At 38.6% G+C, this 22,906-nt stretch overlaps 1 protein-coding gene across 1 annotated transcript in view; it reads left to right on the top strand.

The window, feature by feature from the left end:
• The window catches only part of LOC115620544 (nephrin), a 100,972-nt gene that overhangs the window by 22,572 nt on the left and 55,494 nt on the right, over nucleotides 1-22,906 (top strand). The window contains exon 2 of the mRNA XM_030513827.1: nucleotides 11,059-12,071. Within this exon, the coding sequence (XP_030369687.1) occupies nucleotides 11,702-12,071 (370 nt within the window). The 5' untranslated portion in view covers nucleotides 11,059-11,701. The remainder of the gene's footprint in view (nucleotides 1-11,058; nucleotides 12,072-22,906) is intronic.

Raw genomic sequence — 22,906 nt, 5'->3', positions numbered from 1 at the left:
TCTATTTTTGTTTGCCATACATACTCGCACTCGTTTGTATTTTAAGGACAAAACAATGAGCATAAATTTGCGTTCACGTAAAGTTTTGTAAATGTGTGTGAGTGCATTTTACTTTATTATTTTATATTTATTGACACAATTTGGCATTATAAATAACTTAACTACAATTCAACAGAGACTATTTAGCACGGATTGTAACTAAATAGTTTCCAAAAATTGAGTATACGCAGTGTGTGCGCTTAAAGCTTAGTCAGAATGCTGCCGCTTTAAAAGAGCATAACTAATTAGTTGCCGTCATCGCTGTTGTTGTTGGTAATGCTGGTAATGTTGGTGTTTGTGCTTAGGTTAATATATTGCGCTTTTGTTGGCGCCTTTATCATTTGCCGTGATAAGAAAATAAATAATGGAAGGCACACAAAGCGCGCAGTCGAGGGTGAAGGCAAGAAGCGAGAATCTTTGAATGTCATGTGTTTTAATTGTGTTGCTGGCAACCCTACGCCCCAGGGTTGCCAGAAAGCCCCAAGCCTGAAAATGTTGATATTTGCCGACCGACCGGCTTCAGGTGACAAACAAAAGCCAATCAAACTTCTGGTAAACATGCCAAAAATAACTTCCTTGCCTGCTAAATTTAATTATGTACGACTTGAGCCCCAGTTGGAATTGCAAAGTACTCAGAACTTGCAAGCATGGGAGGCATGGTGCTGAAGATAAATTAGACATTTAATGGGAAATAAAAACGCACAACACACGGGCCAGTGGAAAGTAGAGAGCGTTAAATAATTGTGTTTTGCCGGTTGGCAAAAAATTCCAACCACGAAAAGGGTTCAAAACCAAAAACTTTGGGTCACATTTGGAACATTGTTGCTGCTGCTGTTGTTGGTCTTGGTGCTCATGCTGTTCGCAAAAAGTTAAGCACTGAAGATTATTAATTGAAGGATTAAAATGCGGCAAGAAGCGTTCACAACTAACTTCAATTTAAATTCAAATTTGGGTTACACCCAACCATCCAACCACCCACAAGACCCAACAACCAGCGATCCAGTGCATGAAAACTTTTGGTATTGGGTATTGGTCCCCACGTGTAAATATTTTTTGGAAATTAAAAACATTTAATTTAATTGCAGCAGCTGTTCATTTAAATTGTAAATTGCGATCGCTTTGCTGACAAATGCCCAAGTAATTTATATATTTGAAACAAAGAGCCGAAAAGTGTGCAAGAAAGTTGGACAGAAGCGTTTTGTTCAGAAAATTAAAGACCCAAGTCAGTTTAAATAATTTAAGAAGCGATTGTTTGAATGCGTATCCCCAACTAAAAGGCAATGTGGCAGGGTGTGCCAACCAAATGTAAACCTGGCCCAGTCTGCAGGTGCTGCTCATGTTATCAAATTTAAAGGTGAGACCAACAGCGACAGCAAAAACAAGAGCCACACACAAACGATAACAAGCCTGAATGCCTTTCTGCCTGCCTGCCCGCCTCAAAGTCTGCTACTCTCAACATTTATTTTATTTATATGAAGCTGTCAGAGCAAACAAGCGAATGGGTTGTTGTCATTGCCGCAGCTTCCTCTCCACCCCTCCTATCCTCCTCTCCACCACTCCCCACCTATCAGTTCACAGACAGCATGTGAATGACAGTTGAGGCCGCAGCTTTTGGCACGAGTGCTTGTGTGTGCGTAAATGTGCTTGTGTGCGTGTGTGTTTACGTGTGTGTGTGTGTGTGCGTTAGTTTAATGTATTTATGTGCGTTAGTTGCTTGCCATATGTTTGCACTAAATTAGCCAAATGGAGTAGTTTTTTATGTCATTTGTTTGAAGTTGTTTTTGGGGTCAACGATGTAAAAACAGCCGTTGAGTAGTGGTTGCCTTTCGGGTTACTATGGGAATTTTTACAACTTCTCTCGACTGTATAGTAACTAAAAGGGTCAGTTTTGTATTCATTTTGAAAAATTTGAAGCGCTCAGTCAAACAAATAAAAGCCATAAATAAGCCCGAAAGCAGTACTAGTAGAGAACCCTAAGTTGTGATCAAACATGAAAGCAACTGCATGCAAATATGTAGTAGACAAAAAACAAAAACATATAATAAACAGATAAAAAAGGCATTAAACAAAGAACCTATGAAGAAACCCAGTCATGCAAAAGTACCCCAATAAAACCGAAGGCGGGTCTAACTCAGGCAGTCAATTTGTGAGAACAGGAGCTTTTGAAGATTTAAAGAAAATCTATTCCTCTGAAGATTTTGGATGAATAATTATTGACTGTTTGCTACTTTACTTTTCATTCAAAGTATTTGTTTTTATTTATGTTAATTTAAGTTATTCTTATTCACAATTTGGGTAGCTTTTATTGATTTCAAACATTTTTTAAGAACATAATTATATTTACAATATTTTTGCGACCGATGATAGTAATCAGTTATATTATTTTTGGTGGGAAAGTTTAAGTTTTAAAGCTGGTTGCTTGTTTTCAAGTTTTTTTAATTTGCTTAAAATGTTTTCTCGTATCTGTTCTTTGCCTCTTTTTGTTTGTTTCTAATCAAAATGTTTGTTGCTTATGAAATATATGTTTATGGAAGCCAACTGCTACAATGAGCTTATGCTTTTATCACAGTTCGATTCGACTCGCATCGAAATTGGATGCGACTTCCAATTGCTTAAGAATCATTATATTATTCGACTGATGCTGTGTGCTTACTAGACTACTTGCATGTGTTTCTTTGCAAATGTGGGTCAACTTCAAATGCAGAGCATGAAAACTGTTAGTACAGAGAGCTTGTGCGGAACGGGACAAGCGAATGACAGCGGACTTAGCTTGCAGCCAGCTTGCCAGTCTTGATGGCGGTCATAAGGTCAATGCAGGGTATGCATTTTTTAGGGACATGTCAAATGGAGAGTGCTTGCGAAAAATATACATTAAAAATCTACGAGCAAAGTTGACGACGGCCAGCGTCCTTTTGGAATTGATTGACGCGCACGATTTTTTTTTATTCCTTCCAGCGATGTTACATTAATTATTAATTTTGAATGCAAGGCGCTTATTTTTGTACGTCCACATTTGGCCAATTAGCATGGAAATAAATGCCAGGCGGCAAATAAAACAAATTATGGCAATTACATTGGCTCCTCTGATTGATTTGATATCCAGGCGCAAACCATTTCTTCATTTCTTTATTTCTTTAGGCGCACATTTAAGCCAATGCTTTGCTAATTAGATGAAATCGCAAACCCCCCAGCACATTTCTAGCCATTGTTGTTGCACGCTTATTTATGTTTTATCATAATATGCGCTGCTCGGCTTATGCCTCTCTAATAAACGCATAAAGGATATTAATGAGCTGCTGTTTGTTTTCCACCCGCCGTCACTAAAGGCGCCACAAGACTTTGCTGTTCCGTGCTGTGCTTTGCTTTTATTTCAGCTGAAAGGGCAACTAATTGCTTACTTACACATACACGACGAGTGTGTGTGTGTGTGTGTGTGTGTGTACACATTACTTAGTGGCAGCAAAACTTATTGCGTATGCTGTTAAGGAGCGCGCATATTTCACAAATTGCACATACGACATGTTAAACATACAAACAAACACTTGTGCATAAGCGCAGAGCTAGGCAGCCAGGCAGTCAGGCAGTCACTCGGTGAAGAGCGCATTATCAGACCATAGCGAGTGTACGCGTATGTTATTGTTATTATTGTTGTTGTTGTTGTTGCTGCCTGCATGCCTTTGTCATAATTCAACTTTTATTTACACACACACACAATGAATGAGGAGAAGACGAAAGTGAAATGGGCTTTGAGTGGCGCTGAGAGTATGCCTCGTGTGTGGTGTAATCACACGCGCCGTGTAGCGAGATTTGTGGAGAACAAAGGAGGGGGAGGAGCAACAGGGGGGTGCTCCCGGTTGGGCGCTTATGACAGTGACAGCAGCGGTGCTTATGCTTGTCAGACGCATGCTTATGATATATCAGAGAGACAGCCCCAAACACGTACGCACACACCCACACACGCACTCGCGCACACACACCCACTCACACACACTCACCGTGTTGAGCAAAAATTGCATTTGCTTGTTGGGTCCTAAAGTCAAGCCAGTGCTGCGACAGCGTGTGAACCAGAGTGGATTGATAAGTTGTTATCAGAAAAGGAGACTCAAATATAAATTTATATTTATAAATAAATAAATATTTATATTATGATGCACTAGTCCTAAGAAAGTCTATTTATTTATTTTGTAATGAAAAATGAAGTAACTTTTTGAAATATATGTACTAATAGAAAGTAAATGGATTTGTGGAACAACAAAATCCTCATCTTCTACAGTATTTAATTATAAAATGCTTTCAAGTCAAGCACAGGTACTTACCCGATTTACGTTTTCAAGAGAATGATTTCTTTTCAGACATTTTGCCTATCTTATTCAATGTTTTCATTGTATGAAGAACTTTGTGCTGATATGTTTCCAGTATTAATCATTTAAGCTGACAAGTTTTAATGAATAAAAATAAAATGCAACACATTTTCCTTAAAACTATATAAAAAAAGTATTCAAGACCATTAATTATGCCGAACAATTTCTGAAACTGTGCCAAACGCATAGTCTTACAATCATCTTACAATATTAGAAAGTAAGGCAAACAGTCAAATATGCATATTTGTTATTTTCTCTTTTCTCTAATATTTTTAAGTCTCTAGTTAAACATTATTTCAATATTTTTGAAGTTATTTTGAAAGCGGCTCTCGCTTATGTACGCCTCTCTGCGTGCATCCTTGTATGTGTACGAGTATATGTATGTGTGATAAGGACAACGGCTTGTCACTTAAAATCGTCCTTCTGACTGTAGCTGCGCGTGTTTCTGTATGTGTGTGTGTGTGCGGGATGGATGTATGTGTGTCTCACACAGACTACGGTAGAATTCATACTTTATATATTATTTTATTTTATTTATAAAATTTATGTCAGCTACTGCCTGTACTGCGTCCCTATCCCTGCCTTCATCCAGGAATGCCGTCGACTGCTGTTGCCAGCTTGAGATTCTAACCCGTTCTTGGTGCTATGTGCCCGCTTACTTTATTGAGCAAGCCAATTGCACACTATGCAAGGGCGTAGGCAGCTTTTACCAAAGGAGGGGCCACAAAATTAAAATTTTGATTAAATAATGCACGATGCATTTAAAAAAAAACTTATGCATATGATCAATGAAAAAACTTCAACAAATCCAACTCAGGTCCATTTTAAGGCGAAATAATGCGTCATAATAATAAACCTGTGGTCGACTTTGTATGGCGAAATTAACCCCCCCCCCTTGCCTACGCCCTTGACACTAAGCATGGCATTATCATATGTTCCAGCCCATCGCTCCTCACGCCCCGCCTGCCGTTAAATCTTAAGAAAATTGTGTCACATTATGATGAGCATTTATGGGTAAGTTGCGCGTTCGCCCATAAATTTCTCTCTGTGTGCGTCTGCGTGTGTTTGTGTTGGCATACGTGCTGGGTGTTGTTTACTTAAATATGATAAAGTGTCGGAGATATTTGACAAGCCCTCCGAAAATAAAATGATAGAAATATTGTTGCCAACTTTTGCTGACATGCAAAGCACGTGATGCGTAGGCAGGGGAAATGGAACTAATCAGTGCATAAATAGTTTACAAGCTCCGATGATAAGCATAAAGTTTGTTGCCCAAATAACGCCGAAATATTTTCACGCACAGCTACCTTCTCTGTATATAAATAGATGAGCTGACACAGTTCTGTGTTTTTCTTTTCGCACCTGAGAGTTGGCAAAGAAAAAGAAAAGAAGAAAGTTGTGAATTATATTTTTGGCAAATTTTTCGAGCAGCTAAGTAAGCGAGCAAGTTGAAGTGGCTATGACGTTATTGAGCCTTCTTTCAGGGGTATTATTCGACTTGAACTGCCAGCAGCTATTCATATTTTAACAACCATTCATGAAGGACTGCTGGCTCCCGGGGCACAAGTCACCAGCATGGACAGGCGCGCACATTATTATAAGAACAGTATAAAGCAAATTGCTTGGCTTATAATACAACTTACAGCTCCGCAAATAAATAAAGATTTTCAATCATGAAGTTAAATAAAAACTGTTTGGCTGACACTAGCTGCATTGCTTGCGTTTAAAATTTTTCAGTTACGGATGCATTTCAATCTTTGTATTTCTTCAAACCGTAACATTTTCATTCGTTTCTTCAATTTCGAGTAAATTGTGTGGTTTCTTGAGGCTTGAGCTTTTATTTATGTCCATTACTGTCTAATCCTATGCTTACATGTGCCTATGACGCTCCACCCGCTTTTGTTACAATGTCTGTTCTGTCACCCGTCCATTTTCATTTGCACATTTCCTCTCGGTGTGCGATGGCAACCACAGCTCATAGTTCGCAACGAGCAGCATTCATCGACAGCAAATGATTCGTCAAGCAACGTGCAGCCTCTGCAGGACAATAATGAAAATGTTCGGTATGAGGACAACGTCCGCACTTGTCAATAGTTGTCAATAGTTACTGTTACATAATACTTGGGCACACAGCCATGGCACACGCACACGCAGATGGCAAGGAGAATTAAACTCTAGCAACAACAACAATATTAGCGACAACTATCCTAGCAGCGTGTACCAAACTAAAAAGTCAAGCGATGCTGTTGTTGTTTGTTGCTGGTTTTGTTGTTGTAGCTACAACAGTCGCAAACTTTTTTAATTAGCAAACCCTCCACCCTCTTCGATGTCATTAAAGTTCAAGTTATATGGCCCCGAGTCCAAGTACCAGCAGCAGCAGCAGCGAAACAAATGAAATGACATAATACTACTACTACACAACATCAGCATTTCTGTCTCCTTCCACATCCCACATTCCCTATCCCCAGCATATTCAAGCCTCAGCCATCACACCACTACCTTGAGTTAATTAATCAGTAATAAAATACACTAACTGGCTGACAACAAGAGGAGCAAGAGCAGCCAGAGCCGCACCTGCACACAGCCACACACACCTTGAAGACATGTGCCACATAACTGGCCTCTTCTTCTTATTCCCCATCCTACTTCTGCGAGCCACTTCTCTGCCTTGCACATGAAAGCTCAAATTTGCTAATGAGGAAAGTTTGACTGCGACGCCTACAAACAGGCAATGGCAGCCGTCTGCATGGACTGAATATCATTCCGTCTGCTTGTCTGATTGTCCGCTTGTCTGCTTGCCGTATACCGTCTGCATGTTTGTTAATTTATGTGCAGGTAACAAGGCTACACACGCACACAACAACACAGCAACCAACACACATACAAAGATGCAAACGCGGCATATAAATAAATAAATGTAAATAGGGGCAAAAAAATGAAAGCCAAGCATAGAAAAAAAGGGCGAGGAGGCAAGGCATAAGGCACAGATCGCTCGAGCGTGTCTTCAAATATGTAGCGGCGGCAAGAGCAACAAAATCAACAACAACAACAACAAATATGTGTAGCAACAACGGCACATCACATTGCCAGTTATTATCTTTTAATCAAAACGCATCAAAAAAAAAAAAAAAAGGAGGAGAACGTTGTTGAAAGTTCATAAAAATTTATGAACTTTGTATGAGCAAGCGTGTTATTTATTTATGTGCATGTGACTGTACGAGTATATTTATATACTTGTATGTATGCTATATTTGTGTGTGTGTGTTTGTGTGCGTGTTTAGGTGTGTTGCTCATTAAAAGAGCAAACAACGCCGAATATGTTAGAGACATTCCAGGCTTTACGAGTATTTAAGGTAAGCGGGCAGTGTTGCCGCTTTAGGACACTTCTTGACAGATCCTTAGATTTTTAAACTGATCCTACATTCAAAGGTTAGAATATCTTCTCTTATTTTATTTCCACAAAGAAAATAATAGCCTATAGCAATTAGACGAAACTTTTCAGATGATAAAAATATAATTTTGGATTTATAACTTTTTCAGTTAAAACAAAGATAATTTTTTAAGCTTTCAGGAATAATTATGACAACCTTTGTAAAATTCAAACAATTGAAGATTATCCATACAATATTATTCAATATGATAGACAGTTTTGATTGGACACTTCTTGACAGATCCTTAGATTTTTAAACTGATCCTACATTCAAAGGTTAGAATATCTTCTCTTATTTTATTTCCACAAAGAAAATAATAGCCTATAGCAATTAGACGAAACTTTTCAGATGATAAAAATATAATTTTGGATTTATAACTTTTTCAGTTAAAACAAAGATAATTTTTTAAGCTTTCAGGAATAATTATGACAACCTTTGAAAAATTCAAACAATTGAAGATTATCCATACAATATTATTCAATATGATAGACAGTTTTGATTGGACACTTCTTGACAGATCCTTAGATTTTTAAACTACATTCAAAGATTAGGATATCTTCTCTTATTTCATTTCCACAAAGAAAATAATAGCCTATAGCAATTAGACGAACCTTTTCAGATGATAAAAATATAATTTTGGATTTATAACTTTTTCAGTTAAAACAAAGATAATGTTTTTAAGCTTTCAGGAATAATTATGACAACCTTTGTAAAATTCAAACAATTGAAGATTATCCATACAATATTATTCAATATGATAGACAGTTTTGATTGGACACTTCTTGACAGATCCTTAGATTTTTAAACTGATCCTACATTCAAAGGTTAGGGTATTTTTTCTTATTTCATTTCCACTTAGCCGAACCTTTTCGGAAGATTAAAATATAATTTTAAATTTATAACATTTTCAGTCACAACAAAGTTAATATTTAAGCTTTAAGGAATACCTGATACAACCTTTGTCAAATTTTAACAATTGAAAATAAACCATACATTATTAATCAATATAATATACAATTTTTTTTGGAAATAGACGGTACTTAATTGCCTTTTGATTTGTTTTTTTTTTTTTAGAACAGGAGAAATGTCTTATATCTTTATTTAATCTTAAAATATTTAATTTGTTATTTTATCTATTATAAAATTTGATTAGAAATAAATTCTTAGAGCTTTGACATTATTCAAAAAATCAACATATAATGTCTTCATATATTTGACTCAGCTTCAAGTACTTTTCTTTTTAGTCGTACATTAAATAGACTTTAGTATAATCATTTTATATGCAAAATTATATACATAATACTTAGAATAATAAAAATTCTAAACTTAATTTCTTGAACATTATTTTGTATTTTGTTAGAACCCCTACTTACGAAAGACCTAGTAATCTGCATAAGCACAAAACAGAACTTTGAAGAAAAAGAAACAAATTTAAAACATATCGTCGTTGATTCGACGAAAAACAACTATCAAGTGTTAAGTCAATGGTATACAAGTCTAGACTTCATCTAATTAAGCTAAGTATGCGAGTAGATGGAAATTGCATAATTTTTAAGCATTTTGTTTGTTTGTTTCCACTTTTGTTGGCTCGTTTTATTAATATTATTATATTATATATTACAGTATTATTATTACTAACACGTAGAATGGACAACAATGTATATATATTCTTGATCAGCATCCGTATCTATGAACACAAGGCTATCGGAGAGTATATGAAAGAGAATGCACAAAACATTTCCTCATGCAGCTTTCAATTCCCCAGATATTTCTGATTTCCACAACAGTCGCTCTCCTTGCATTTATTTAAAATTTCTTTTATCCACATACTACATAGAATTATTTGTGTATATGTTTGTTATTATTATTTACTTATCCCGTTGCTCTATGAAATGATTTTGAAATGAAAGCGAGAAGTTGTACAGGCAATGCTGCAAAATGCAGGGATTATGCGGTTTTGTTATTCTTAATTCTATATAACATTCTGTCGACAACAACAAAGCAACCAAATGCGATAATGGCGATATTTTTTTACGAGCATTAAGCGGTCTCCGCCAGCCCTTTGGCTCACCTCTTGTTGTGATTGCGCTTAGGTCCTACGGATGTTGTAGCCATTTAACAAACTCACTATAAAGTGTTGCATAATTATGTGCGCGGCTTTCTGGGTTAAGGTGAAGCTCTGCATCATCATTATGTTGTGTGGCAACAGCCATGATTGCTATTATCATCGTCATCATCATCGTCAGTGGCGTCGTTGTTGTCAACGCCGTTGTCGCGCTCATCCGCACGTTGTTAATGCAACAGCACACACACGCATCCCCCTAACACTACACACACACACATGCACACAAAACCCATTCTTCACACACACACACATACACCCCTACACCATGTTAGGGCAAACAAGCCGTGACACATGCGTGGCTGAAACGCTTCGCTGGCTTCGTCGGCACCTCTCACTACACTATTGGCTTCGCCCTCCGTTTGGGTGGGGGGTGCAGCGTCGGGAGGGGTGTGTGTTATCAATTTTGATGCCTCGTGAAGTCTCACTGCTGATGGTGATGGTCGTGAACACGCAATTAAAGGGCACAAGAACAACATTTGGCTAGGTGATAAAGCAGCCACCAGCACACTTGTGACTTGAATTTTATTGGCTGTGGCTTCGGTCAGCTGTGGCGGCCCATAAATTTTCCTTCTTAATTACTAAGGACTAACATCGAAACGCGCCATTAATCACACTTCATCGATGCAGCAGCGAATGGGGGGAGGGGGTGGTGGAGGTGGAGGTGGATTGTATGGGCTCATAAAACACCCAATTTAAGTGCGCGATAAGGCCAAGCTCTGTGACTTCCCTTATGATGTTTTGGTGAGTGCCAAAGAATACTCGGCTTTCACCCTTGCCTTTCGGTTGCCCTTTCTGAAGAAGTTAGTGTGCACTTTACGATCTCAATTTGCCTGATGTACGCATTTCTCGTCAATATAAAAATTTTATTAGCACTTTTTTCATATTTTGCAACAAACAGCAACAACCCGCTTGGTTTCCCAAGCTGCTTAGACTTTATTTAGCTTGTTTGCGGCAGCTTTTGTTGCTGGTGTTTCTGTTGCTATGCACATAAAACACTGCCAACATTCCTCCCCAGTTGAAGTTAAAGTACTCATGGTATTTATGTATGTATATACGAGTATGTATGTGTAATTTTTGTCGGTTTTGTTTTGTCTATTTGCAGCAAAGGGCTAAAATTGCTTGACGTATTAAATCTGCGCCAAAAAGAAGAGCAAAAAAGGAAAGCCAACAAGACGTGCCACGAGCCGGCCCTTGGAAAAGGCAATAAAAGTGCAAATAAACATGTAAAAGGACATTAAGTCCTGGAACTCCGCAAAGGGACATGCGTTCGATTTCAAAGCATCAGCAACAACACCAACAGCGGGACGAGAAAAAGGCAAACCAACGAGCAACATGAAAAATACATATAAATGCGGACTCAAATGTGCTTTTTATGGTTTTGCCATTGAAGCCAACTAAAGACGCTTCATTAAGAAGCGGAAACGGAAATAGCCGACAACAACGCCAGCAACACAAGAAAAGCACCAGCAATACGGGTATATGTGTGAGTGAGTGTGTGTGTTTATTATAGCCGCCATATCGAAAAAGAAACCAGCTACAAAACCGCTGCGAAACACAGTCGAACACATGAACTGCACTCATTGCTCCGATTTACATTGTTGTTGTTGTTGCTGCAGCTGTTGTGGTTGTTTTAGCTCTGGGCCTGGTCTTAACGCTTTCACTTCGTTCGTCACTTTCGGTCAAATTGAAGTTTGTTACATAAATGACGAGAACTTTTTGCGTTTGGAACGCAGCACGAAACAAAAATGGCAGCAATGCAATTTTTAAGCACAACCGCAACCAAACAAATTGCAACTACAACAACAACAACAACAACAGAACCAGCAGCAGTGGAAACAATTGCGACAACAATGCGATCGACTATAGTATCAACAAGAACAAAAACAACAACAGCAACATCAACTACAGGGCGTGCCACCACACACTGGCAACAACAGCACAATGCTCGTCGAAAATCAACGACAAGGAGCAGTTGCATGCAACTCCATTGGTGGAACAGGCAAGGTGGCAAGGAGACGACATTAACTGCTATGGCAATGCTCCTATTACTGAGCATTATGTGCTGCCTAGATATAACCCAAGCGGACGAGGAGTCACAGGACTTTCAAAAGAACAGTAAGTACTGCCATTTTAAGAAATAATCAACTCCTTTGATGTATAGATTATATAATATGCGAATACATAGGAGAGTGTATGTAATTATTTTCAAGGGTGACAGGATTTGTGTCTCAGATCCTGAAGCAAAAGACCAAATAATGTGGAACTAAAGCAGCTTTCATTATAATTGGCGCGCCTGATGATTTGATGCCTGAAGTATTGTGAAACATAAATACTAATAAGCTCTCCCATTTGAATGCTTGATTACAGTTTTTCAGAATTTAACTTATTAGCAGTCTTAATTTACAAGCGACTCGAAATGAATGCCAATAAAGCTTAGAACTGCAAGAGCTTATATTTTTCCCTTAAATTTCTAAGCTGGTCAAGAGGTTTTTATATCGATAATTATAAAATTGAAGCGACATTGCATAATAATTTATTAGTCTGTTAGTCAAAGATCTTTCTAGTTTATGTTTTTAACAATTTTTGAAATTGTACTCAACACACAATGATAATTGAACAATTTTTAGGTTCAACTCGGAATTTCATATACCAAATTATAGAATCTAGTTTTTAAACACTTTTGTTATCTCTTGCATACAAGTATATAGACATGCGTTTAATACAAGATTCCAATTTCTTTCTTCTACTTATGGTGTCATTTGAAATTCTTAAATTAGCTTTGGAAACCAAATGAACGCAGCAGAAACATAAGTCTGAGACATTGGTGGAATAAAAAATAGGAAAACCTATTCATAGATGAAATACGTAGTCGTACCAACTATCATATACAATAGTTTCGCTAACAATAATAATAATGCTGATAACTTTAGTCTTTAACGTCCTCAAACAGAAGGCGTTATAGAAATTAACACAAGTAAGCCAGTTCAAAAATTCTTCTATTCAAGTGGGTTCAAGATTTTTTGCAAAAAGCAAGAATCGATAGAGCCATTCAGGAAACTGTAACTAGACGTTTTAACAATATAATCTAACGATTTACATCATTTTTCAATTTTTTCAATATTATTCTGCTAATAAAAAATTCAATTTACCAGCTCACAGGAAGATTCCTAACGAGAACAATTATATATTTCAACACATAGAAATACACAATCCATTCTGAATATAAACGAATACAATCGAAGCACATTAATTTGGCAACAAAAGCGTTCGAATGCAATCCTTAGCTCCTGAAGGGGTTTCTTTTCGCATAATGCCCCATCAAGTATGCATGTAATTTGCCAGTCAAAATTTGAATCTTTCAGCAGGTATGCAAATAGCTGGCGCCATGTGCCAACGTCCCCTTCACACTTAACTAGGCAAGAAACTAGGCAACGTTTTTACAACCGCAACTCACGTCCCTACATAAAGACAGCAATCTGCTTCCCATGTCTGCTCTGGATCTTGCGACCATTTTTTGTGCAAACTTGCAAATCATGCGCCACCAACTGCAAAAGCTTATCAATGTAGATGGATTAAATGATTTTTGGCACATTTTTTAAAATGAAGAAAAAAAGTGAAATTTACAAGCATGGCGTCAGCAGTTTTGAGCCAAACAACTTTATAATTTGGCCAGCAGAGCGAGAGTCTTACTAGAAAAATGGCCAAATGCAGGGCTTGGTTAGTGGAGCGTGTATGTTTGAGAATTTTTTGTATTTGTGTGATCGGGTGATTTTTTGGTGCCTTATGCTTTTTACGAGCACATCCTTAACTCGTTGTTTGAGGCCACCCAGTTCTGTTGTTGGAGACTTTGAATCAGGCCCCCGTCGTTTTGCAGGACCACTACGTTTACATATTTTATTTAACCATCTCTCTCACCACCCGTAAACAAATCATAATTCGGCAACGACGTCAGCATATTTTCTTGGGGTCGACTTCGACGTCGTCTGGCCATGTGAGCGACCAAGCGGCTGACAGAATGACAAACTGGTGAACTGTTGGTCTGTCTGCTTGACTGACTGCCAAGTGCCTTTTGTTGCTGTATGTAGCTGTTGGCATCACAGAATTTATGACAGGATTTGGCCAAAACGAGACACAATTTCTATTTCTTGTCAGTCGTATTCATCGTTGCTGCCATCATCGTCATCCCCAGCCTCATCCCTGATTTCTTCGCGCTCAAAGTGCGTTGGATTTTGTAGCAAATTGAATTTCGATGCTTGGATTTAGACATTTCTGTCTGCAGCCTGCTTCGACTGGAACTTGCGCGTCTCGCATTAAATTTAATTATGTGTAATGCTTTATTAGACCTTTGGCCCTTTAACAGCATGCCTCCATGTCTGATCTGTTCTACTCTAGCTGCAGAGTGTAAAAAGCACGTGCAACCAAATGCTAGACCAACGACTGCCAATTGTATTTCACATAACTACAACATCCATACTGGGTAGTCGAAGCTAAAGTAAAAGAAATTGGCTATGAGCACATATTCTTAGCAAATTAAATGAAAAGGGAAATAAACTAAACAACAATTCAAGAAATGTTACTATTAAAGAAAGAATTTAATATTTAGAAATAGTCCATACTGGGTAGTCGAAGCTAAAGTACAAAAAAATTTGGTAAACTATCATTCGGATGTGGCTTGGATAGGTTATGAGTACATATTCTAGAAGATTATATGAAAAGCAAAAAAAAAAAAAACTGAACAACAATTCAAGAAATGTTAAAGTAAGAATTTAATATTTGGAAATAACCTGAACACTATTCATACTGGGTAGTCGAAGCTAAAGTAAAAGAAATTGGTTATATTCTTAGCAGATTACATGAAAAGCAAAATTAACTAAACAACAATTCAAGGAAGTCACCGTCAATGTTAAAGTAAGAATTTAATATTTGGAAGTAACCTGAACTCTGAAGACTTTACAATGTTGTTGTTTTCACTCTCTAAGTGAATCCTTCAACTAAGGTGCAGATGCAGTTCTTTCGACTGTGTGCTTATGTATCGAGAATGTCCAAGCACATAACAATATATCAGACATAAGTATGTAGCATTGTTTTTCTTCATAATTTAGTGAAATTTTGTTGTGGACAAAAGCAACGATTTTCATGTTCACAAAGGCCTTTACAACTAATTCCAGTTCAACTCATAATATGGCTGTATATAGACTTAGACATGGACTATATACTCGAATCTATGAATGTGTGTGAGTGTGTTTGTCGCCCCTGCGCTCCTTGTGCTGCATATTTGCCGAGCACATTGATGACGTTTTAAGTGGAAGTCAAATGTGCTGCGCAACGTTTGCACATACAAATGTGTACACATAAACAACTCGGAATATAAGTACGAGGACATTGCTTGCCGCTCATGCTGTGCCTGTCCCTCTCCCCTTCGCTTACCGTTGCTCCCCAGATCACGTTTCTGCCCCTGATCCAGTCCTATTTCGCGGCACTTTGCGCTGGCTTCCGCTGTCGCATGAATATTTTCATCATAATCGTCGCTATTTTTATGTTGACAACTTTTTTTCCTATTTTCCCTCTAGTTGCTGGGTCTACACACAACTACACACACACACACGCGCACACGCACTCACTACTTGTACATAAACGCATATTTGCCGCGCTATCGAATTGAAGCGCTTGGCATTAGACGCTGGTTTGCTTGGTTTGTCGTTGGTGATGGTTGGCGGGTGGGATGAGAAGGGAGGGAAGAGAAGGGGGTTGCTATTGCCAAGTATATGCAAATATCATGCTGTGCCTTGTTGCCTGCTGCCAGCCTGCTAGCCCGCTAGCCTACCCTCCTTTTGCTGGCCTTGGCTTTTGTTTTGATGGGCAATCAACACGCGCAGAGAGCGAAGAAAGAAATATTCAAAACATTGGCAAAGTGCGCTCTGCCCTCCTCCCATATTGTGCTACATGTTGGCAGAAGGGCGTGGCAGCAGTGGCGGCTCAGATCAGAGGCGACGCCACTAAGCGCACATTAAATTACAATGGAAATATTTACAGCAGCAGTAGCAGCAGCATTTAAAGCCCAGACCTTGATGCCTCATCAGCGCGTCATTTGTGCCGTAAATTGATTTTTGTTAATTTTTATGAACTTCAAAGGAAGCAACACACATACGCACACACACACACACACACACACACACACACACACACATATGCTCACCCATTCAAACAAAAAGGGGTGCAGCCCCTTGCTTCGTCGCCAACCTAAACGCGGGGCACTGAACACATGTTAAAAGTCGCCGCACAGCGCCAGCGAAGTAAAGAGTGCGGAACATTTTTACAAATATAAATTTCCATATATATTTATTTATAAACACGCGCTTGCGTACGCAGTGTCAAAACAACGTCATACGCGGCATCGGGGAATGGGGAATGGGGAAGTACGATGTCAGCGGGCGGGATGAGGAGCGTCAGGGAAGTCAAGTGCAGCAACAACTCTCGTGAAGCTGCAATGCTGTGTGGCTGTGTGGCAAGCGCACGTCGCCCAAAGATGCAAAGTTCAATTTCACATGTGGAAAATATTTTAGAACCCGCTGCTGCGCCAACAACAGCAGTCACTGGGGCCCACAAGGCACATACTAAAATCCAGAAGAGGAAGCACATGTCAGACCATCCAGTACGTGCGGCTGTTGCACCAAGAGGGGGGGGGGGGGAAGAGGAGGTGGTAGAGTGGGGCAACTGCAACTGGCGCTACACGCTGTGACAGACGACAGCGACAAGCAACGTGCTATGTTCACAAAAAAGGAAAATCTTCAAAAAAAAAAAAGAACTAAAAAGTGTGAGATGCTATGGCAAGGGATGGGAGACAACAAAGGACAAGCCTGGAGCTACAGTATAAGAAAGAATATTGCAGAAATTAATTAAACAAACGACTCATATCATGCGAAAAGTTTATTACATACTCGCATGCCGTAAATCCAACTGACAGTAAACATAGAGCTCCATAGTCTGATCTATAAAATCATTTGATTGTAATGCTTATTAAAAAGTTATTGCAAACTTTATGCAGATGACATCTAAAAACGGCAAATAAAAATGCCAAGCAAGCAATTTACGAATTTATTGCTTAATTATAGGAATTATATTAAATTCCCTAAATGTATTATGGCTTACAACAATTGTTGTACATAATTGGGTGTAGCTTGCTGCCTCTTTCTGCTGTTAAACGAGAAAAAGCCTGGTCATAAACGAATGACTTTAGTCTTTAAAGAGCCTTCTCTTTTTGTTTTATTGACCAACTGTACAAATATCAGCTTTAAAATTGTCAGTTGAGTATATTTTGGGCTTCGATGCCGGCTTTATCTTTCATTCCTATTTATCACCCTAAAGCTTTTTCTTTTGTTTTAGGTTTCTTTATAGCTGGAATAAGTTTCCATCAGCATAAGAGAAGACTTCCCCCCAAAGCTATTATTCGTTTTAAACTTAGTATCATAAATGCCATACTAACTTTTCAAATTATTAAATAATCTGAATTTCTGAATTGTTAAGCACACATCACACCCATTTCATAAAACCAATTTAAAACCGATTTCACAGACATTTTATTGATACAAGTATATAACAATTTTTGATAAAGCAATATGAAGACAAGTTTTTCTTTCGGTGTATCACTATCTGCCATATGTTATTACAAAATATTTGTGCAAATATTGCGTCTAACCAAGCACTTCCCTTTCTGTTCATTCTTGGCCACGCACTTTCTTTCCCCATAAATATATGTAAGTGCATTGTCTGACTTGTTTACGAACTGTATCGCTGTATTTGGCCAACTGCATTTCATGTCCATCCATGATAGCAAGTGGAGGAAACTTTAACTAGCCCGCAAAATAGAGAACAGAGAATAGAGAACAAACAGCAAACAGTAAACAGCGACCACTTCCTGTTTAGCGCGAAATTTCAATTATGAACAAACTTGCTCCAGCTATGCCCCCAAGAGTCGGCACGCAACGCCGCATACCGCCTCTCCCCTTTCAGGGGAAGCCCATAACAGATGCAATATTTGTACGTTTTTTTCTTTATTAAACAGGAAAAATCGCTTTTCTCCAGCTGTTTCATTTTGCAGACAGCCAGCGGCCGCTAGTCTGCTTTCCCAGATACACTTGCACACACACACAAACACACACCCAGGCATATATATTTATATATCTGTCTATATGTATAGTTATAACTTACTTCGCGCTGACTACTCAAACGTGACTGTCCAAAGTTTTTCAATAAACTTTAACAAGAAAACATTAAAAAGCCACAACGACATGGCGCTCAACGAACATTTTCATTTTCATTTCCAGTGCCATTTCCATGCCGTCTGCCCTGAAAATTCCGCCAAGCTCTGGCAGCGCCAGCAAGTCAAAGCTCGAACTCAATAAAAACGGCAAATAGTTGATGGGAAAATGCCACACCGCAAAGCCCGCCGCCGTCCCCATTTTCTTAAAGCGCTTTGTGATTTTACCGACTCGCATATAAATTTCAAATAAAAAGCAATTCCACGATGCTGCCACTGACACTTTTTCCTCTTCTTATTCATCTCAGCTACTGTTGAGCTGGCTGCTTATGCGGCCACCCGCTGCTGAACGCTGCTTTACGCTGCAGTTGTGCCCCCGCCCCCTTCCCACCCGCGGCTCCAGCGGCTGCGGTTGCCACCCAGTTAGCGGGCATTACTCGAGCAGCAAAATGAAATAAATATCATTTTATGAGTTTTTAACTTGTTTTCGCTGCCGCCGCTTCCCTTTTGGAGTTTCCTTTAACAGGCGCAATAAATGCAACACCAAGAAGCAGAAACAACCAAAGCAACAACAACAACACCAACAACAACAGCAGCACAGTTTGCTCCTTTTTCCGGCTGCAGCTGCTTTTGCTTTTATGGTCTAGAACTTCCTTTTGTGTTGATATATTTTTAACCCGATACGCTCGGCGCATTTGCATTTTACACTTGATTGAGTGCCGCGCCCCAAACCCTCCCCTTACCACACCACACACTTCTTATAAAATACCCGTTCTCGCGCGCTAAACCATGAGTAATGCTTCCGTTAATCAACAACTTGCCCAACGCGCCCACATGGCCAAATGCTAAATAGAGATGGGCTTGCGATACTTGTATATCGGAAAATGGCAAAATATACAGAAAACCAAGCAATGCTATGCAGTGGGAATGGTAAGGATAACGAGATCTTTCGAGATTATTAGAATATAGGAAACAGCAAAAATATATTGTTAATCATAACAATCATAACAATCATAACAAAAACAAATAAGAAATAAAATGGAGGTGAGTCTTAAGCAAAATAATAAATCAATGAATCTGACCTAGCAGCAATATTTCACAAGCTTTGTATTTTACCAACGATATCTGCATTACCAACGGAAAAAATTAACATATGAAGATATTATAAATCTTCCTTCACTACCTAGTCGGAGGACTGTCCATAAATTGATTTTCGTGTGAAGTGAAGTGTCGATTCTCACTCATTTTTAGTTCGTATTAATTTCTCAGTTTCTCGCAGAATAACTAGAAATTCTCTTCGCCTCCTCAGTGGCTTTAAAAAAGCCTTACAAGTATAAGCTATGAAAGCTTAAGAAGTAGAAATCTAATGAAATTACAGTGATATCTAATAAACGTTTCCGACTCTATGGGAGAACATTATTTATTATAAAAATAAAAAAAAAACTTACAGAGAAAGGAAGCGTATAAAACAAATATTTTAAAAAAGCCAGTCCAATCAGCTATGCCCCACAACCGTTTCTGGTCAGAGATGGCTGAAAAGAGAGGCTTTTATGAAGGGAAGGAACAGTTCGGTTAAGAGTAGGTGAAAATGCATAAGCATAATCAATGCTTGTTCACATAAAAATATAATATAAAATATAATAATATAAACAAATAATATAATATAATTGATACATACTTAGTAGATCTCCTTACCGCTGCATCCTATCTTCTTCTTCGATTGAAGGATGCTCTTACACTTTTTCAGATTCTCCGATGTGCTCATGATTTATCATGAATTGAAAATGACGCAAATCTGATAGCAATGAAAAACTTCTGATTGGCTGTTATTTTTTTATCTTAATATTGGCATACATTTTAGTGGCATTATAAGAAAAGAGGTTTCGCTTTATGGTTTCGCATCCATCTCAAAAGGAAGCACAAACCCCTCCATGGACTTGCATGCGGCCTGATACAAAAGTCAGTCGCTTGTTGATTAGTCAGCCAAACAGTGAAGGCAGGAGTAAAGGTGCAGAGCAACAACAACATGCTCGTACAGCCGCCACACGCATCCTTTTTTCATTCGCTCGGCTTTTGGCTTATGCACAGCACACTTGACTTACCAGGGTTAAAAATTAACCCTTCAGGCCATGACACACTCATAAAGAATTCAATTTTATGACCACTTTTATTTCGCCACTTTTCGTTTGTTGTCTGCACATGCCAAAATCCCATTAAAGATGACGATGGCGCGACGACCCACCGAACTTGAAGTTGTACCAAGTTCAAGTGGAAAGGTTAATGGGTGAGGGGGGGATACACTTTAATTCCTCAATAGACAAATGGGTGTGTGTACTCGTATTGCTGGTTGGTTTGTTAAAAGTTGTGAATCACGGGCATTGCTGAGGAATCAGTAACGCCTGCCAGACACATGACGCCCGCCCACATTAAACCTCCATTGAGTCCAAGTATTGCATCAACGCTCCTACTATATCGTCGGCCTTGTTGTTTTTATCGCTGGGGGGAGTTTGTAATTTTTATCGCCGCACGGCACGCGCTTCATCTAAACATTATTTGACATATGGTGGGGAGCCGGCTTGTGTCCAGTCTTTGTTCGTTGCCTGTTTCTCTTTATGTTTGGCGAGCACGCCTTTATGATTTCTGTTTGATTGCCGCCGCCAAGAACTCCGACATCGAGAACAACCCGAACAGAAACAACAAGAAAGCGCCATTAGTCACACATGGAGTGTGGGTGTGTGTTCGCTCGCTGGCTGGCTGGCTGCCTGGCTGGCGTTCAAGTGGAAAATTGAATTTATCACTTGAACATGGTAGGCCGGTGTGAGCCTTGGCGTCGCGTTGCGCCCTTTTGCGTTTTTCATTCGCTAATTCGCAGCAAAATTCCATGGAATTAGCTAGCAAATCTATTTGAGACACGTAATCAACTCGTTTGTGAATATTTAACAAACGCCCGCTCTTATCGTTTTTGTTGTTGCTGCTGGTTATTTATTTTGCAACATTTTCCACTTGGCAGCGCATTTGCTTCCGAGATGAAAATTGAGGCGAAGGGAGGGGACAAGCTTTTATAACCCTTTTGACGTTCTGGCCTCGTCACGGGCATGGGGCAGCAAATTGAATTTCGGCCAGCAGTTAATTGCGAATTAGTCACAAAATGGGGGCGTGCGCACAGGAAGTGGGCGTGGCCCTTGCAGGCGCTGCAATTTGACTTGATTTGCATTTTTATTAAATTCTAATTTGCACTTTTTACACAAGTCGCTTGTCAGCACTGCTGCGTGTGATTAGGCGCTTAATTTGCATAAAAATACAGAGCCACCATTTTTTTTATACAAATTGAAAAATAAGCGTGTAACGCTGTGTGTGTTTGTGTGCATATCAAATGCCATAAATAGCGACAGGCAAGTAAATAAATTAGTTGCAATTACAATTCTGCATATTGAGTTTGTGTTTGTGTGTGCGTTTATATGTGCATATATTAGCAGTACATATGGATGTGTTGTTCTTTATTTATGCATTCGATTTTGAAAGCGCCATAAATTATTTGTGACATTTTGTCAGGCGGCGTTTAATTAAAAAATTATCTAAATTATTGCTGCCGAGTTGGCATATATTATTTATATTTGAAAATGTCCAACAGCCTCTTTACATGTGCGTGTATACAATCGAGCTTAGCTAACACGAAAATCCCTTATTCAGAAAATATATGGGTTTATATCTGTAGGAAAAAACACTAATGAATAATCGTGGAATCTTCATGTTGAAGCTTAGATGTTCAATTCCGATAGTAATGCTTCAAATGCTTTAAAATATTTATTAATATTTGTATTCCTTATTGCTGCTTTTGCTCAAATAAACACAACATATGGTCGTAATCTGTGCAATTTATCAAATATATACAATTGCATCCTACTCTGTTCTTAATGCTTCCGGGATTAAGGTCAATCATAACAAAAGAACTCATTACTCGAGCCTAAGAAACAGGAATTACCCCGATCTAATTATAATAATTTATTGTTTATCTATAAAACATATTTGTCATTTTAAATTTTGACGACTTTTTTTTGGTTGTTCACTAAATATATTGGAACTATTTTGAAAAGTTTATTGCCATTATTGTTGAAAACTTTCTGGCCAACAAAAAATTATTTAGCTATAATTCTACAAGAAGAAAGTCCTTAAATGCAGTCCAAATATTTTAATTTGTGGTAAATAATGGAGAACATTTCTACATATTTTGTTCATGGGAAGCTCGACGGCTCTCTTTTTAGGGATACATTCATCATCATGTGCTTTCTTCCCCTCATATTCTTTATTAGGAAGCTAGACTGTATTTTTTTTGGGCACAGCCAAGAAGGGCAGACAAGAAGCTATTTCAGCGGGCACATAAACTAAACTCAATCGAAATCGCACTTGTAAATCTAAACGTGCAACTCGTACACACGCTCGAACACGCTCAAGCACTTCCCCACACACACACATACTTATTTATATATATGTATAGATGTGCTTACTGGTGGCGCCCATAAGTATGCAACGTCGTGCATAAAATACACGCCTTATTTGTTGTAGCTCGTGTTATCGTTGTTGCTTCTGCTGTTGCTGTTGCTGTTGCTACTGCTGCTGGCCAGGCGTTGTCGTAAATTTACATTTTTCGCATATAAATAAACCGGATTTTGTACACTCACACATATATACATAT

The sequence above is a fragment of the Scaptodrosophila lebanonensis genome, unplaced genomic scaffold, assembly GCF_003285725.1.
Source record: "Scaptodrosophila lebanonensis strain 11010-0011.00,11010-0021.00 unplaced genomic scaffold, SlebRS2 tig00000024-arrow-pilon, whole genome shotgun sequence".
Classification (NCBI taxonomy): Eukaryota; Metazoa; Arthropoda; class Insecta; order Diptera; family Drosophilidae; genus Scaptodrosophila; species Scaptodrosophila lebanonensis.
Note: the sequence above shows the minus strand (reverse complement) of the source record. Positions and strands in the feature narration are given on the sequence as shown.